We start from the raw sequence: 20,519 nt of genomic DNA, 5'->3' as shown, positions 1-20,519 counted from the left end.
ACACTTTAAATAACATATTTTTTTTACTTCTGTAACTGTCCGTTCCGTTAGTCCGTTTTAAAAAGCAAAAAATAATCCGTCAGAGAGTCTCTAATTTACATTGTGTTGCAGCGAGCATGCAATGACCAGATTCCTTCAGCGCGGAAATTGGAGCAAATGTTAAGTCTCCTTTCCCCTATTTCAGAAGTTAATTCTGCAACACAGCACGGTTTCCAGTGAACGAGAAAGTTTTTCACGCTAAATAAGATTTCTGAAATTTTCTTTCATTAGCAATTAACAAATGGAATTTGTTTTTATGCATTCATATTTTTAAATTACGGGACCATACTGAAGCAAATCAATATAATGACAATTAAAAAAAGTGATTGCAAAATTACAAAATAAGAAAGAAAATATCTAGTAGAGAAGAAGACAAATGAAAGTAAACCCGCATTTACAAGTTAATTCTTAGCTTATATTGATAATAAAGGCTTCTTCTACAGTAATTTGTGAATCAAATATTAATAAGTCTGTATGTAGAATCGCTTCCCCCCCCTCTGTGGATAGTATTTTAGTATAAACATATTTCTTTTATAAAATAAGTATATTTTTTACTCTTGATAATTTCCACGTAAAACTGTGTGATGGGGAACGCCACATTGAATTTGGGACTAGTTAGCAATGCTCAGGGGCGTAGCCATGAGGGGGTCCACCGAGTCCGGACCTCCCAAAAATTTCGAAATTTGACTAACATTTGTAGGCTTTCTTAATTAACTATATATTTTTTTAACACAGAAACGATTGACGTATGCTAAATATTTTATTTTACGCCTCATCATGTACTCTTCTTTTCTTATAAAAATAATCGTTCTATCATTTCTTTTAAAAAATATAGGTGACAGTAAGTAAGAAGTACTTATCGTCTTTTCGGGTGAAGTATAAGACAGGTTCCATATTATGTAGACGTATTGGACCTCCCTCAAATACTTTGGACCCCTTCCAGTTAACATTTCTGGGTGTAGAACTGGCAGTGCTGTTAGTTTTGATGTTCTTTGATTTTTTTTGGCTTCTGTTACATGCTGATCCTTCATCTGGCGGGTTTCGAGGTTTCCTTTGCAGAACATATCACATTGGTAAGCATTGTTTCGCCTCATGTGGAAGTATATTGTGTTCATCGTGTATTACGTAACAACCAAGACGGATGATTTGGAATGTGTTTTTTTTCTTTTACGCACATATGTGTGTGTGTTGATGTATGAATATATGACATTCGGAATTCATATGCCAGTACCTATTTTGTATCAGCTGGTTTGGTTTTTAATTATTAGGTTTAATTTTAGTGTGTGTGCTTTAATTTTGTAAATAACCTACAAATTCTGAATGAATTGTATACCATGACTTCTGAAAATAACTTACAAAAAGAATTCGGATCACTGTCAGGGACTGAGTTTGCTAGAATGAATCGTTCGCAATAATCTAGAAAAAATATTTAGTGAATCTACAAAGCTACTGAAATTAATATTAACTGTACCTATAGCGTCAGCAAAAGACGAAAAGTTTTTTTTTTTTTTTTTCCACATGAGAAAGAATTGACACTTTCAAGGAATTGAACGTCCCAAGAAAGGTTATCACCTTTGGTTATGCTTTCCATCGAAAAAGACCTGACAATAAGAATACCAGAGTTCAACCAGCATGTATTAGACAGATTTGCTCCAATCAAAGAGAGAATAATGAACTTACTAATTAATTAAGGTGGTTAATCGGATAAAATGTTCTGCATTTTCTATTTTTTTAAAACAGAATTTTATTTAATTTAACATGTCACATAGCATTTGCATTTAGAGTTATGCTGATTAGTCAATGAGTCCACTTTATATCTTCTGTCTCTTATCGTTCGTACTGCAACACCCGAAACCACAATCCACCGGCCGCCACTGATCTCAAACTTGAAGTAGTACATCTATAACGATAGATTGCAATAGAATAATAAGATGAAAGATACAATCTATTCCTCTGACACTGAAACCATATCAAAACAACATTACTCGCTATGCCTTACTGCTTTTGTTCTGGCAATAAAAGTTGAAGCCGGAAATCGTTAATTTGAACTAATTCCGGAATGAGGAGATGATTAAGGAATGAAATAGAACCTACTCTAGAGCACACGTTTTTGCTCTACGGAAGTCAGCATTGGAACGAAGGTACTGATAAATTTCAACCACTTACTGTTTTGAGTTGACTTGAATTGTGTTGATTTTGAGATTAACATCCCTTTCAGCAGCAAGGGTATATAAAACGGGATATACTGATTAACGTGGCATCCGAAAGACATGAGCTCCCACCGGGAATCAAACCCAGATCTCCCACGCCAAATGTGCGTACGCCTAACGCTTAGCCAGACGAGAGCTCACTTCCTGTTTTTGTAGGTGGTACTGTATGTTCACTTGACACCTTGAATCGATTGCAGAAAACCGCTTGTATAGACGTAATTATCATTTTTGTTCTATGGTGATAAATATCGGAACCGTAAATGGTTGGTTGAGTATCGCAAACCCACCAGAAAGAAAAAATGTTGAAGTGATAACAAGATTAAAAGCATGCTACTCAGAGCAGACGACTCTGCTAATTAAAATGAGTTCATACTCTGCAGACTGTTTTTGAACAAAGCATTAAATTACAATAAGTAAAAACCAACACATAACTGTAAGTAACCGACACTAGCGAGACAAGTCGTGACCCCGCATGCTAACAGCCAATTTTTGGAGATTAACTATTAAAACAAACTTTGGAAATAAAGATAAACTTAAGTTTATAATAAACATTTGGGCCTTATACAGAGTCATTTTGACGCGTGATTAGTACCATATTAAAAAGTTCGACTATCATACGTTTTCTACAGTAGTAAGGCCTTTAGCACGACGCTAATCATGAGTTAAAATGACTCTGCATGAGTTAAAATGACTCTCTCTCTATATATATATGTGTGTGTGTGTGTGTGTGTGTGTGCGTGTGTGTGTGTGTGTGTAAAAACGAAATGAAATCTTTGAGTTTTACATCCCATGACTGTGCAGGTTAGGCTAAAGGAGACGGTGATTAGGAGAAATGAATGAAATGGTGGAATGAAGAAAGTGGGAGGAAACGGAAGAACCTCGATAGAACCCACGATTTAAATATATAACATAGGTAGATGCAACTGGCCATCATTATCTCAACTTCATCTTACTCTTCAACATAGCGAAACATTCTATGGAACTACAGAAGTGCTCGGAAGGAAGGAATGGCGATGGAACTGAAATGTGCAATCATTTGTAAGTTGTTCTAAATTCTATCTCTTCCACATGGTATTCGTTGAGCTATGGATACGGTAGCGAAGTTGTTGAACAAAAAAATTATTAGCAGTTAATTTCGTTTTAGTTTCCAGAGAATCTACAAGTTTTATAGTGTTTTAAATTATTCCCCTCAAGGAATATCAATTATTAAAAACTTACGTTTATCTTTATTTTCAAAGTTGGTTTTAATGGTTAACCAATCAAGATTGGATGTTAGAACGCGTGATCACGATTTGCCTCGCCCGTGTTAGATCTGTTCGGTTTTATTTTGGCTTTTAGCTAATACTTTAATGTTTTCTTTGAACACAGTCTGCAAGGTATAAGCACATTTTAATAAGCAGAGTCGCCTGCTAGCAGTAACATGTTTTTAAATTTATTAAAACTTTAACAACACTCATTTTTACCCTTCCTGGCGGGTTTGTAAGAGTCTGCCAGCAAGATCGAACTACAGTCATCACGATCGCGTGACATTCATTTTCTTTGTTTTCTTTCTGATGGGGTTTCTACTAATAGCACTTTGGCCCCTTTTCCGTTTGTGGCACCAATTCTTGGAAACTTCTCTCACAAATTTGTTGACAGGTTTTTATTCTTTCCATGGAAAATCTCAATCTATCCCTTTCCCTCCCTCTTAGTAAGGAGATGTCTTTCCTTCGCCTATGTGATGAGGCTCCACTAAGATGAAATTAGTGTGAGAGAAAGTCTTGCCATCAGGAGACTAAGTATTTTTTAAACTTTAAGAGTATATTGTTTTCTTCTGTGTACTGTGTTGTGCTAGAACTTTCATTAGAGTAAGTTGCAGCAAAATATTATGGTGTTTGAATAAGGCATCCTTATTCCATAAAAATTGAAATTTTTGCTAACTCGACACCATATTAGTCGACATTAGGTCGAATCTTTTTTTCCATTATGACATTAGCAACATTAGAGTACGATGTATTGCTAGTGAGATAATAACTCAAGAACTGTAATTAACTTTCAAGATATAATTATCGTTTAAGTAGAAAATTGTCCAAATATAAGGTACCTATGTCAATCAATGGACGAAATCAAACTGAACAAGGTGGGATGTTTCAGAGTAAATTCCCTACTAGCAAAGACAACTTGCAAACCGCTTGCTGTAAGTTTGAATTGCAAGCATCGGATCCAGCTTGACTAGAAAACGTGCAAGCGTGCTGCAAGCTGGATTCCAGTAACGAAGTTACATGGGGGCAACTTTGTATTCAGTGTTCCATTCAAGATTGACGCAAGTGATTTACGAGTCAAGTCAATAGCCAGTAAATGGTCAGTGATGCTATGGCTCCCTGCGAAGGGTCTAAAGAATTGCTTGTAAGTACAACTAAATGTAGATTATACGAAAGCATGCGCTGAAAGTGCAGGCGTAGAAACCAAAAGACAAGCATGCACCCACTGGCCAAAAGCTATCTTCCTACTAGGGTTCTGATGCATAGACATTGACCACATCGAGAAAAACAAATGCTTATGGTGTCACGTTCGCTACTAACATTTGATTAGATTATCAGTTTATCGTTTCCTTCATAAGCGAGGCTATATGAGACTTGGACTTACAGCTTAACGTTGATCCGAAATAATACGAGCTCCTGCCGGGAATGAAACCGGCACGTACCCTAACGTCTTGCACGTACCCTAACCACTTAACTTTTCCTTACCAAAAAATTCGTTGGTTGGAAGAAATTCGGATGAAACAAATGGGTTATTCCTTTGTATATTATAGACGAAAAAGAGAAAAGAAAGAAAAAGCTGTGTAGAACCAGGTTGTATCTGTTGTTCCTGTTTTTTTCATGTTGAAAAGCACATTCCCAACAGTAATTTAAGAGTTTTACAATTATCTTTTCTCACTTTATTTTCTCTCAAATGTATCGTTAGGCGCTGTAGTGATAATCTGTGAAGTGAAGTAATTTCCTCTGATGACGTATGTGTTTTTATGTAGAACCATTTCCTTTTCCTTCTTTCGTTTTTCTACTCTCTCAGCAAGAGATAATCTATCATCAGCAGAAATAATGCAAAAGCTGCTCGCAACTCAGAAGCTAAAGAGTTGTTTGGTTCGCTTCCACTCTTGAAGTGGGTAAAATTTCAAATCTATCAACAGATTTTTATGACCGACGCTTTCTGCTCAGTTCTTTATTCTAACATTCAATAGAAGCTTAAACAAATTAGCGAACTCACCCTTGAATTTGAAGATCTCGAAATCGATTCTTGAAACACGAAATTCATAGTGACTTTCGCAGTTATTATCCTTAGTTTCATGAAATATGATGGTGCGTTTAACTTTCAAACTAAGTGTAAAATAGTATATCTCGTATGAAAACAACTTATATTTCACGAATAAAGAGACATAAAGTATACTTCATTTTGTCTTGTTGATTTCTTTATTTATGGTTGATCTTGTGCTTTAAATCCGTTAATGGCATATTGCAGCCAGCAAAGAGCTTTAACGTTGTTCAAACGCTAAGCTTGAATACACGTGTGTTTAATTGTAATGCGTAGGGGAAGGTCTTGCAGTACCGACCACCTTAAGTATTTTTATTCTAACTTTTACAAAAATGAAAGTACTGTGAATTTCAAGGCAATTGTCTATTCTTCAGAAACTACTTTACTATAAAAAACATATTATATGGTTTACATTTTCCTACAAATAGCTATATATTGAGAAAAACAGAAACGTATTATTATTGACAGAATGAAAAATGTCGTACAGTACCGACCACCAAATATGGACGACAGTGAAGTACTAAACAATTATTAAAACTAATAAAAAACAAAAATGTATTACATTACTCTGTTTTCTCAATTCTATTAACTATATTTTGTGATACTGTCATATATAGTAACTATAAATTTGCAATACTATGATAGTAAAATATTTTCCCGAAGTATGAAACTAAAACGTCTTTTTGGCCTACGTTACGTAAGAACAAAACCCAAATTCAGTTTAGATACAAAAGTCACAAGTAAAATAAGAAAGGTTTTCTTGGTCTGTGCATTCAACGTGCGCCCAACCTTCACACTTAACGCATTGCACCCAGTCTTCATCAAATGATTCATGACAAATGATACATACTATAACTTCATGATAGTCCAGTGTTCTTCGACATTTTGATTTGTCGTTGCTCATCTCTTGGGAAGATGTTTTCTTCTGTCTCCTTCCGACCTTTTCCTGTTTGTTCTCTTCAATTCCAGCTTCTAACTTCTTTCTTCTCATTTTCTTCTGTTCCGCTAGTTTTCTTTTTTTTTGCAAAAGCTCATTTTTATATGGTGACGATGTTAGGATTTCAGAATGTTGGCTTCGTCGTTTCCTTTTCTTTGTCCTGTCTTCCACATTCTCATTGCTTGGGGAGATTTTCTGAACAATCTTCTTGAAATCAGTCGATAATTCTATTAAGGAAGATGGCTCTTCGGAAAGATGACCTATATCTTGGACTGTGGAATGATCTTGCTGTTTAGAAACACTGATTGGAGTGAGTTTTATTGAACAACTCGACCGTTCAGAAAGATGATCTGCACTTTGCACTGTGGAAGAACTCTGTTGTTGAGAAAGTGGGATGAATGTTGTTGAACAACTCGGTTGTTCGGAAAGACAGTCTGTACCGTGAAGTGTAGAAAGACCCTGCTCTTCAGAAAGGTGAGTTGATGATGCAGATTGATTGTTGAGCTCTGGATCGCGAAAATGTTCAGCAGGAATGAAATCCAAATCTGTGAAAACATTTGGGTTGAAAGGCCAAAGTCCAGTACATACAAAAGCTGACTGTGCCAGATCCATTCTGCAGATAGACATGTTGATAGGCTTGGTTGAAAGTCCAGCTACATCTTTCTGTGAGATTTTTAATGGATAATACTTCCTCATCCAGGTACTGCACGCTTGGTTGTATGCTGCTTTGAAAGGCTTCATTACAGCACGGTCCAAGGGCTGCAATTTATGGGTTGTGTGAGGAGGCAAGCTTATCATGTGCACATGATGTTTTCTTGCAAACAGGATAAAATCTAAATCCTTGTGACTACAGTGTCCATCAAGTATGAGAAGAACTGGATCTTGTTCAGTAGGGCGAGTCCTCTCAACAAATAACTCCATCCATTTTAAGAACGATTTAGCAGTTATCCAACCACTTTCCTCAGCTGCGAAGATACTTCCCGGGGGAGCATCCTTTCTCAGAATACCGTCTACTCGTTGTTTATTAGGAAAGACAAACAGAGGAGGAACAAAAATGTCCCCAGTGGCATTAATGCATAATAAAACTGTTATATTTTTCCCCCTTTCACCAGATGTAATTTTGCTTATTTGCTTTTTTTCCTTTTTGTGCAATAACCTTGGTGTCGTTGGCATGAACGATTGTCAAGCCAGTTTCATCACAGTTGTGTATTCTATTCGGCGGAAAATTATATGTATTCAGAAGTTTTGAATACATATTATAGAAGCGATCTACTTGATGCTTGTTAAAGCCCACAGCCCTTTGAAGACTTGTAGATTCTAGAGTTCTTAGACTAAGCTCCGGATGGCGTGCCATAAAATCATAGTAAAACTGCTTGCCTGCCACTTTGAGTTCTTTATTAAATTGATGGGGTAGTTTTAGATGTTCTGCCAAATCATATGCAAATTTTAAGAATTCCTTCCTACTAAGAGGCATAAACTTATCGTCCATATCTTTAATGTAAAATACTAGCTGTTGCTCCATATCTTCATTAAAGGTCTTTTGAAACCTGCCCATCTGAGGAGATAGAATCAGAGTTTTTCCAGCTTGTATTGCTCTTACTCTGTCTCCTAATGTTGTTTTAGGTACACCAAAAGCAGACGCAGCCTGTCGTTGTGTCAAACGTTTGGAAAGTACTTCATCTACAGCAGCCTTCATACTTGCTTCGGCCCATCTTCCTTTTTTCCTTTCCGTTGGTGTTGCCATTTCCCTCTGTAATTATAAAAAAAGGAATCTGACCACTATCTTGAAATTAAACTTCGTTTTCTCTATAGTTAATATTGGTCGGTAGTGGACGACGATAGAGTGGTCGGTACTGGACGACACACTAGGTGTGACTTTGCAGGTCATAGCACGCTATGTAGTGAATACATTACCTACCTTTTTCCGTAAATATTAACCTAAAACTCGTACCTGTGACAGGAATTGCAAAACATTTCAGTGACTTACCTTAGAAAGAACCAATGGTGTCCTAAATATAACTTTTCTCACTGAAAATATCGTCCAACTTCTTCAACGCTTTGCAGTTCGCTCATTACTTGACACAAGAAACCGCGCTCGAACTATGTGACGTATGACTACAGAATCTCTTCACGTGTCACTGTAGTACCCTGTCATCTATCAAGGGAAGTGAGAACTGTAAGATGGTCGGTACTGTAAGACTTTCCCCTATATATAATTTTACTCAAAGCTATAGAGAATGGCAAAGTGTTTCTAAGTATTTATTCATTACGATCCAGTGTGCCTTGTTAGATTGTAATGTTATTAACTATAAAGGTAACCAAGAAAGCTCTATCGCCTTTTCACCCACCACTTCCGAACATCGATATCTAACCCAAGACGTACCTGGAAGATCAAAAATAATCCCCATCAGCATCGGCGACTTTCTGCCAACGTTCTGGAAGGAAATGGATTACAAAGCGGTAGAACTTGGTGGGCCGTGAAACAAAAAAGGTGTCAAGAGCATTTTGCACCTCTACTAGGAATTTGAACTGGCGTCCTCTAAGGTGATTTCCCAAGAATTGGAACATGTGATATTCAGACTGTGCAATGTCTGCGGAGTATGGCGGAGGCAATAATGTTTCCCATCCCTTGCATAGAATAGTTTTTCCCATCCGCGTAGTCACGACACCCTCACGAAAGGCCTGACATGTCTTCCGCATTGCTGCAGCTGCATTTGACCCCAGTTTGAACTCCCCAGTACATACACGTCCTTATGACGCTCTGTGGAGGTTCCATGTTCACTCTGTCCTTAGGCAAGTTCACGCTGTAACTGAACTGCCACTACCAGGTAGTATGTTAGATATACCCACACCAACAACTGACCTTCCCCTTATCTCCATTCACATTCAACTTACTGTGTGAGTGCCAGTTGAACAAGACCTCAAAAAAGCGACATAAATTTCTTGGCTACCTTTATAATACTACTTACGTTACTTTATGTTGAATTCATTTTTTCTCAGTAGATAGCTAGAGCAGTTATCTCGTTAGTAAAGCTGAATTTGTTAATAGAGTTGATATATTAACATCTTAACAGGAAACTGTGACTTTAGCGGTGGTTAAGCAATAACTATTTCATTTTCAATGATATTGAAACAACGCTGTTAACTTGTAGAATTCTAGAAGATACACATCGCACCGTTAGAAAGCAGAAACATTATCCAGAGCATAAAATCAACCGTACGACATTGAAATTTCGGGTGATATTGTTTAGAGTTTATTATAAGACTTTCAAGATATACTTCGCATGACTATGGAAAGCCTTAAGAACGTTTATGTTAGTCCGTTTGTTCGTTTGTTGACAAGTTACGTAGCATTTTTTTAAAATCAATGCATCGTCCCAAGAATAGGCTTCACTTCGTCTCTTAACCGTTTCTTCAAAATAGAAGTAGCAAGAATCAACTATTTCATGCTTCAACATTGATTTTTCTAGAGCGAGAATGTTAATAGAGAGCGAGAAGCGATTTCCTGAATCGATTAAGCGTTTTAAGAATAGATTTTATTCCCTCTCTTAAGTCTCTATTGAAGCCAGAAGTGATAGAAATTCGCCATTACTTTAATTCCCTCTCTGAACTTTCTACTGAATCCAGAAGTGACAGAAATTCACCATTTATTTTATTTAATTTCGTAAGTGTCTATTGAAGCCAAAAGTGATAGAAATTCACCATTACTTTAATGTCCTCTCTGAAGTTTCTACTGAAGCCAGAAAAGTGATGGAAATTCATAGCTACTTTCAATTCCTCTCTTAATTCTCTACTGAAACCAGAATATATAGAAATTCACTATTACTTTCATTCCTTCTAATAACAATTCACCATTAGGTTTCTCGCGTCCTATCCATTATCCCTGTATAGTATTGTAAATAGATTGTTAATGATATTATTAAAATAACGCTATTGAGTTTCATAAGCTGTATTGTTAGATACATTCCACACGGAAACTGGAACAAAAGTGAATTGTTCGAAATAGATAGCTAGAGGAATTATCTTGGCCGAGTTTGTTATTGCAGTTAATCCGTTAACATCTTAACAAGTAACGACATCTTTAACATAGTTATCTATATCACGTCTAGTAATTATACATCACGCCGTTAGATTGTGAAAAGTTCTTCTTCATTTGACTCTACCGTACGAAACTGAAACTTCTACCATATAATCTTTTTCATTACTTTTAGTAGTTTATAGTAATGATATTATTATTATTATTATTATTATTATTATTATTATTATTATTATTATTATTATTATTATTATAAAATATCCAAGTAAGTTATGTCTCCTTATGTTAAGATCTCCGTTCAATTGGCTCCTGCACTGTGAATTGAATGCGAATGGAGATAAGACGAAAGTCAGTTGTTGGTGTGGGTATACCCAATATACTACCTGGTTGTGGCAGTTCAATTATACCGTGAACTTGTGTATGGATAGAGTAAAACCGGGACTTCCACAGAGCGTCATAAGGACTTGTATGCTGTACGAGTTCAAACTGGGATCAAATTGAAGTTGGAGCAGGGTGGAAAATATGTCAGGTCTTTGGTGAGAGTATTGTGACTACACGGATATGCAGCGATGGTTTAACAAGTTTGAGGAGGGTGACGAAACACTCGAAGACGCATCACACGACGCAAGACCAACACTTGTACAAAATGAAGAACTGCAGGCAGGAATTCCGGCCAGACATACGAGGAACTGAGACTACAATTCAGTATGACAGAATTAACCATTCAGCAGCACCTCCATGAGCTTGGGAAGTACTACAAGTTGGGTCGATGGGTCCCACATGATTTGACTGCAGAAGGCAAGACGAACAGACACATGTGTTACTTTGCTGTCTCGTCTGAGGAAGGAGCCATTTTTGAACAGAGTGTTCGCATGTGATAAGAAGTGAGTCTTGTTCGAAGCTCCACGCAGCCGTCATCATCACTGGTTAGCATGCAACGAACCGGTTCAAAAACAGCCTAAACCAGCACTGCACCAAAAGGAAGTCCTTGTGTGTGTTTGGCGGACTACCCGCTGCATCGTACATTACTAGCTGCTACCAGCTGGTCATAGCATCAATATAACTGTGTACTGTTAGCAGTTGAAAAGTGTTCGAGAAAAAAAAACTCAAAAGTATGCAGCCAGCACTTCTGAATCGCAAAGGGATCCTCTAGTTACAGGACAAAGCTAAGACCCATGTGGCTATGTTGACCCAGAACATCATTCAACGCCTTGGAAAACACTATTAAATTCATCAGACTCTCAGGATATTGCTCCGTTTGATTATCACCTGTTCCAGTCCTTGGACAATCACCTCAGAGGACGTCAGTTCAAATTCCTAGTAGAGGTGCAAAATGCACTTGATATTTTCTTCGCTCCACGGCTCATCAATTTCTACCGCGTTGGAATCCATGGCCCTCCATAACGTTGGAAAAAGGTAGTTGATGCTGATGGGAACTATTTTTGATCTTCCAGATATGTCTTAGGTGACATATCGATGTTCAAAGGTGGTGGCTGAAAAAGGGAGGGAACTTCCTTGGTTACTTTCATATTATTATTATTATTATTATTATTATTATTATTATTATTATTATTATTATTATTATTATTATTATTATATTGAAGTTGACTTTGAAATAATAAAATTGTATATAATTTTATTTTTCATGTATATGTCTTTATTGCAGAAACATGCTGGCTTTACTCCAAGTATTATGGATTGTTTTCGCAATAAACAAAGGTAATGTGGAATTTAATTATGAGTTATTACTAACATAATTCTGTACACGAAACGTAACACAATTTGTATCAGCTTATATAAAAAATGAAAACAGCATTTCATTATCTGATCATTCATTCTGGACCTAGGTGCAGCACTAGTCCAATCAAAAAAAATAAAAATTTAGAAGCGAAAGGTTGTTCCTTCTTTTCTGATTTTTTCTAAATACAGAGTTTGTATTTGGCAGCTAGTATATTGAAACTCTCAACTCATGAACTATGCTCTAGATATGTACTAGAAGTTCAAATTTGTCATCCAACTTGTTTTCACTCTCGTGCGACAATAGGAAACTGAAAAGTGTGGTATAGTGAAAATATCGAATTCGATATTCCAACGAATTTAGACATTTCATTGCAAGTATGTATTTCTGTCACATACGAAGATGCATGCTTTCTGCAGGATAGCATCTCTTCCCCCTTCAAGCGATGGAAGATATGACAAAATCAGTTGACTTAATGTAATTGACGTTAAAAACTTTTAAAACTGTGAATCCTGGTAAAACAACAAAATATATTACGTTTGCAAATGAAATTTAGAAACAAGTACCAAAAATAGTGTGATAAGCAGGGAAAACAGAGAAACTGTTATTTGGTAAGAGGACAGAAACAAAATTCACAAGCCGAATGTTCAAAGTACAGTAGAAACTCGATTAACCGTCACTCTCTGTTGTCCGTCACTGCTCCGGATAGTACTGTACTTTAAATGTGCCGTAATTGACGCCGCGCGCCGTGCAGAGCACGAATAAAGTGTAAGCGAAATGAACTGAAATAGTCATGCGTCATTTCCGGTCATGCTAGTTTCCACACAAAAACTTGGTACAGTACTGAAACCTTTATGGAGAAAAGAATGGACTTGAAACACTCGAGATGCCAGAAATTAAATTCCAAACTGTTATGAATTATTTTCAAGACGAACCTATATTAGTGTAACATGGATGAAATACGGTTTACTCTGGTCCTGTTCAATCATTATAAGTATTATTCACTTGTATAAGGTAATTTATTCTTTCCAGAACCTTTTAAATCTACTTATTGTAGAGGTTTATAACGAAATTTCTGTTATCCGTCTATTCGGTTAACCGTCATGATCCCGGTCCCGAGGGTGACGGTTAATCGAGTTTCTACTATATATAATATGAAAACGAGTACCTGATTACGTGGCGTAGTTCATAACGTTCTAACCTAACAGTTAGCTGATCTGTATTCGTATCTTCAATTGTAATTTTTTCTTTTCGTCGAAGAAACAATCATTACTTATAGTATTTATTTTTTAGTCAAAGGAACAGCATTACTTGTATTATTTTTTTGTTTTCGTCGAAGGAGCAGCCACTAATTGTAGTATTAGAGTTTTAAATATGGTTTCATTCTGTTTGATTTTTTCTTATTCTTGCCTAAGGTAATAATATAAAGAAAGCTGCAAGTACGATTCTACCTGGTACACCAAAACTAGGGGTATTCTAGATTTCTTTACATTAGTAAAATATAAAAATAAGCTTACATCCGAAACTGAATATTCAAGTAATTGAAATGAATGTAGGAAGTTAGTGAGTCAAAACTAGGCAAAAAGCAAAGCAAATATAATCTGATGTGCTTTCTAGTGCATGTCGTTCCTCTATCTTAACTGTGAACTGAACACATCTTTTTTTTCTTTAAAAAAAAGTCACAACGTTATCAATAAAATATTGGACTGTGTGAAAACATAAAGAGAAGAGGAATGAAGCAATGCTAGTATTTTGTTTTTATTATTATGTGTTTCAGTATTTTGAAAAAAAAAGAAATTATGTTCACTATTTAATTAGAATATGATTAATGAACTAGTGTTAATACCAAGTGGAAAGACAATAAGCATCCTGGAAGGTCATATTCTATTTCGGAATATTTACGTGAGAATGAAAAGATTGTAACATTTATGGTATCAAGTGATTGATTCCTGATGGGAGTTCATTTAGTTTAGGATCCCGAGTTAAGATGTAGAATAATGTCTCATATAGTCTCGGTGCTAAAAGGGAGGTTACACTCCAAATTAACGAACTGATCTTTCTTAGAACTATCAGTTTGAGGAAATATGATTGCTTTCTGAACTGTGAAGGGTCTCTATTAACGTACAAGCCATACATGAAGCAATTTCCACGTAACCCAAAACAGAATAAAGTTACTAATCTGCGAATAAAAGGTGATCACTTGCTGAACTATTGTGAAACAGAATAATTAAACCTGATTTTTAGCTTCCTAAAATTGTGCTTCTACGTTAGTAATGCGAGCTCAAAAGACCCGTAAATATATTCTAAAAATGAAAAAATAGAATAGACGATTCGTTTCAAAATATAGGCTGGGGAATTCAAACCTCTTCCTCAATAGAATAGCATATCAATCGACATGAAATGAAAAAAGATCCAAGTGAATCCAACTGCTAACTATCTTCTAGATTTACTTCAAGCAGCGAAAATAATTACTCATTTGGCCAGTTTATGAACAAAAAGTAGGAAACCAAAATTTTGTAAGATTTGTCCTGCTTTCTTTGCTAGAGTTGAAATTTCCGAAACTGATGAACTATGTTGTCACAAATTTGTAAGGAGGAGTTTAAATGCCGAGTTTCATTTTCCTATGATGAGAGATTAGTCAGAAATTCTGTTCTTGGAGTATATTTTAATACTTATTTTCTCGCTTAGAACATGTATTGTATGAAAGTAACATGAAAAAAACTCGGCCAGAATTAGCTAACAAGGGGAAAGCGACTTTGTTGAATGAACTTCGTTTCCATCTTTCACAAGACAGTAGTGCGCATTTAAGGTGTTAATATTACAAACTGGAGGAGCGATATAGCAAGAAATTGGGGTGAAAGCGTTTTAAAGATTCGTATCATATATGCACGAGTTGGAATTTTTAAGACGCTTTTTCTCCACTATTTTTGGATATTGTGCTCTCCCAGTTCGTAATACTAACACTACAAACGTGCACTACTCCGTCGCGAAGAATGGACCAAAAGTTCGTTTACCAAAGTCTGCTTTCCTCTTGTAACAAATGGTGAGCTGGTACCCGGTGGCGAACTTTGACACTATTTAGAGAATGATCAACTATGCCTGAATGAAAAAGAATCAGGTGGAAATACACAAGAGGAGAAGTTATGGGGATTGAAGTGAAGTTTAGTAATGAAACTCAATAAGAAACAAATTTTAATGTAGCGAATTTTCAGTCAGCACCAGTTGAGAACGCAAGTAAACACTTCAGACACGTGTAAGAAATATTCGATCCGTTGGGATAAATAATCTGTTAAGCATGTCTTCAAACCTTATAAAAAATTACTGTTTTTTTTGTTTTTGTTTGCGCGCATCACATTCTGTTTTTCAATGACTTCCGATATTTAACTTAAATCCGCTATTACTTCTTTCCTCGTGTTCGCTTTCCCCTGAGATGTTACATCTAGGCATAGTTGACCATCCTCTAAATTGTATCGAAGTTTGCTCAAGCTTCCAGTGGACTTCAGCTAACCATATTTTCCAAGTAATAAATGTATTCAAATATTTTTTCAAACGGTTCATTTGACTTTACGTGATGACCAGACAGACAATCACCATGCAACTTTAACATATTGACCACATATTTAGAACTTATATATTTTTTCCCTCAAAAGAGGATTTTTAAGGCCAACGGAAGATGGGCTCACATATTTAAAATAATATGTTTATTTCCATCTCTCCCTCTTATGACATATATGTTAATGAATTATAGAAACCCGACTGGAGCAGACACTAAATACAGTATGACAAGACACAACCTAGGTATCATCATTCTCAAATATTCAGCAAAAAGGATACAAATTGTCCCTATTCACCACTTAATACCGAAATCTCTAAACATGGGAGGACACGTGCACACTCGTTTCAAATAATTTTATATATCAAGTTTCATCTCACAAACGATAGATGTTATATTTTTGCATAATTTTTTATTGCGTTTTCTCTGTTAGGATGCGCAAATTAATAAAAATGACGTGACAACAGCCCAGTCCGAGGTAGGTGTTAACTATGTTAATAAAATTCATTTCAAACGGTTCAGCAATTTTTCGTTATGATAGACAACGTCTTTTTCATTTATATACTATGTAGATATATATTAATAATATTGTTACTGTCTTGTTATTTATTTATTTAAGTTATTTATTGATATAAAAATGAGGTGTTATGTTTAATGTTTAACAATTGCTATCATTTACCATGTTATCAACAGGCAAGTACCGAATTTTGTGTGTAATATTTATATTAGATTGAATTTAATGTGTCACGCTAGCAGCAAATTAAGCATGAATGCCAAAACATTGCTCAGTTTCAGTTTTCAAGAGATTTTATTTCCTGTCTTTCTATTATTTTGTCAATTGCGTACAAAACACAGGCACCTGACGTTTGCATGTATAGTCTTTAACATTTCTCCCATATACTTTTCTCAATGTTTAAGTCTTTTGGCTAAAGGAGACGGTTGATTAATGAAATAAATTCTAGTTAAAGTAAAATTTTAATTGACCCTTAACGGGAATGGAACACGAGACTACAAGAACCATAAACGCACGCGTTAGCCACTAGACCAGGAGAAAACGTAAGTTTTATTACCAGTATCATACAAATTCTCCTTATGTATGACGACGTTTTGTCGTCCCTAGGACTATTCCGGTCATACCGGGACACAAGTGTGACTACTTCGAGGTAACAAAATACTTAACCTGTTTCATCATTGTTTCCCAATACCAGTATAATAATAGAGTCCGTTCCAACACAACGGGTAAGAATTGACTGTGGTCAGATTTTTTCTAAATGTGGAGCTCGATTCTGGGCGGGAGCTCATGTGTTTCGGTTCCCACATTAAGCTGTAAGTCCATGTCTCCTAAAGCGTCGCTGCTGAATGGGACGCTAAAATCAAATCATCTACTACAATAAAAGATATTCTGGAAAGAGCTTCGCAGATCATTTTCTTCATAATAAACTTTTTTTCGTACCAAACAGAACAAACATATATTATAATAACAAGCATTCTGTAAAAGCTTCCGAAGTATTCAAACACCCAAAAAATAATGTAGGAAATTTCCACCAAAAATAAATTCTAGCAGGTAAAGTATTTTATTTTTGGCATTATTTAATTTGATCAGTTGCTACATTTCCTAATGAAATGTTGACGTTACATGTTTTCCCATGATATATATACAAAGGAAAAAATAAACTTTGACCAAAAATCCGTTACGTTAATTTATATTAAAAACCGTAAAACAGGAACTGGTTCAGTGATCTGACCCCTGTATTTATCGCTAGTTTAGTCAGTTTGTAACGACAATATTATAACCATTGGACGTCAAACGTGTGTTGCGTTCTTCAAGGTTTAAAGTTCTTAACATATTTCAGATTCTATCGAGAGTCAAATTCATGCTGTGTATTTCAAGGTGAAATATTCTTATCTATTCAAGAAAGTTGTATTTCAGCATTTAAGGGCAAATATTTTTGGTAACTTCTAAAACCTGCATTTCATTGCAGCTTATTTTGTTATAAATAATTGCTTAATTCTTTATAGAATTGTACATATTTGTTATATTATCTTCGAAATGTTCAAGTATAAACGTATTATTGTTTCATTACCTCAAATAACGAAATGTAATGCCATACTGACATTTTGCACTATGCTGTCTGTTTTGTTAAGAACTAAAAGTGAATATTTTATATCTAAACGAAAAATAAAATTAGTTATATTTAGTTAAAGAAATAAAGATGATCGAAGCCAATGTGCTGAAATCCATCTCCTTGGTCATTTCTAATTATGGACTATAATTGAAGAGAATTCAGTTTTTATCCGTAAACTTATTCATAATTTTTATTAATATTCAAATCTAGAACAGTTTTACACCTGTAAAATTCCACTTCATCTTTTTCGCTTGACAATAAATATATAAATAAATACTTGCAAAATATCGAATCCCACCTTGCAGTGTAACCATATGTTTCTTTTCACTAGAGTCCTACCTAATCAATGAAAAATAAAAATAAAAAAGAAGTAGTACGAAGATTCGAATGCCGGTGGCGGAAATGGGAATTCTGCACGGATCTAATGAGCTACGGTATAAGATAAACGAGTCATCTACTCTACAAATATAATTCGCTGACCGTAAGCTCCACACTATGAAAGAAGGTTGTTTTTTTTCTTTTTATTAAGTTTTACTATTGTCTATAGTGTCTTGTGTGAACTGCAAAGAGAGAGATCATGCGTTTATCGATTTGATTAGAGACTGAACTTTTAAAACCTTTAAAACATTTAATTAAATCGTGGGGTGTTAGCAAGGAATGTGTACCGATTTCATTCTTATAGTAAGGGGCAAAAGATACTATCCCGCATAAAACATTCATTTTCTTAAATGACAGAGAATACATATGAAACAAAGTAATTTTACAATGTCTCTCGGTCTGTACGTTCTGATCTATTAATTGTCACAAAAGAAAATGTATTTTTGCAGGATAGTATATCTTGCACCTTACTATGAAAATTAAATGGATACCAGTGCCTTTCTACCACCTCGAGGTATAACCAAATGTTTTATAAGTTTTTGGACCCAATTCATAACAAAATCAATAAATGAATTATCTTTCGCTTTCCAGTTGACACAAGACAGTATAGAAATATAAAACTACGTTCTTTGCAACTTGAAATTTACGCCTATTAGTCACAGTTTTATAGAGTACACGAGCACTAGTACGTGATGTACTGGGACTCATTAGATCTGTACATGACTCCCTCTCCCGACGAGTGATTCGATTCTTCGTCACGCCTTGCGTTAGTTACTTTATTGAGCAGGTAGGACAACAGGAAAAGCAAATATATGAGTACAATCTTAAATACAATTCGACATTCTGCAAATTTTTTTCTGTCAAGTGAAGACGATAAAGTGAGCTTTTACAACCATAAAGACCATTATAGACTTAACATAGAATAGGTTTACAGCTGAAAACTGAATTAATTTTTTTTTCAATTAAAGTTCATAAGCAGCTATGGTCAACATGCTGCATATCAGTTAATTTGTGTGTTGCAAGCACGTCGACCTCCATCTGTCTTTCTGGAACTAAATATAACTAAAATTATGTTCCCTTTAGAAACAAAATACTCATCTTTAATTCTAAGCAAATCAAAAGTATAGTTCAAAATGCTACTATGCCATCACATTTCTTTGTATAAATACATAAAAAAATGAATACATTTTTACTTGAAAATGTCGAAGATAATTAAACAAACATTATGAACAATCTTGTGATAATTCAGCAGAGCTTGTACTAAACTAAACCGCAATGAAGTGCAAAATATTGGGAGTTGTAAAACATATTTTCCCTTATATGTTGATACACAAGTTTCCTGAATAGATACGGGACATTTCAACTTGAAATATAGACTTTGAATTCGATTCTCGACATAATCTGAAGTATGTTCTGGAACTCAAAACAAGTTTCACTTTCCGTCGCTATAATATCATTGGGGCAAGACGCCCCTGAGGCTTACTTGAGCTCAGGCGCGCTGCACGCCCTTTCACGCTCTTGTCTAGATGAGGTTTCAGTACCTACAAATCCAGAACGTACGTTCTTATTTAATGTATTAGGGAGATTTTTCAGGATAAATGAAGGTAACCATATTTCGTTGGGAATATTTTACAGAGATGAAAAGGAAACATTTATCCAGTCAAAGAAACCGATGGTTTGTGTGAAGCTTTCCAATATGAGTCTCGTTTCTTCCCATGAAAATACAATTAATTTGAAATATTAGCGAATAAGTGTTGGACTGAAACAACACTTAGCAAAGGAAAACAAACATTCAGACGGGAGAGCAGATAGGTTGTTACATTTATAAATGAAACTGCAAGGGGCTAGATTCGTGTAAATAAAAGAGTTACTACTTACGGAAGAGTAGGTTCTCCATTTCAGTCCGTAGTAATTTGCACAAATATACACACATAAACACTCCACTAATAACACAATTGGAAGAAGTAGTTTGAGGGAGAATTGGTTAGTCCACAAAGTAGCATGGAAAGTCCTCTAAATTATTGGGCATCGAAATTGATTGAAGAACAGTTCTAGGTGATGACCAATGAGAAACCGAGACTCCGGCATCGTAGTCGGCTAACGAGTGCAGCTTATCTTCTCTTCTGCGAGGGCGACGTGTTTTGCGAAACTTCCCTGTTTCTGGAAGGCCACGAGGATCTTCTGAATATTTTGAAGGAATCAGCGATGTCTAAA

The 20,519-nt window shown here is 35.5% G+C and overlaps 1 protein-coding gene across 1 annotated transcript in view; it reads left to right on the top strand.

The window, feature by feature from the left end:
• LOC145690849 (uncharacterized) overlaps positions 1 to 20,519 on the top strand; it is a 269,031-nt gene that overhangs the window by 9,354 nt on the left and 239,158 nt on the right. Inside the window, exon 2 of the mRNA XM_081766211.1 lies at positions 12,177 to 12,229. Coding sequence (XP_081622337.1) covers positions 12,181 to 12,229 — 49 coding nt within the window. The 5' untranslated portion in view covers positions 12,177 to 12,180. The remainder of the gene's footprint in view (positions 1 to 12,176; positions 12,230 to 20,519) is intronic.

This window comes from Thermobia domestica, chromosome 7 (genome assembly GCF_964235325.1).
Source record: "Thermobia domestica chromosome 7, izTheDome1.hap1.1, whole genome shotgun sequence".
Classification (NCBI taxonomy): Eukaryota; Metazoa; Arthropoda; class Insecta; order Zygentoma; family Lepismatidae; genus Thermobia; species Thermobia domestica.
This window is presented reverse-complemented; position numbering and strand designations above follow the sequence as displayed.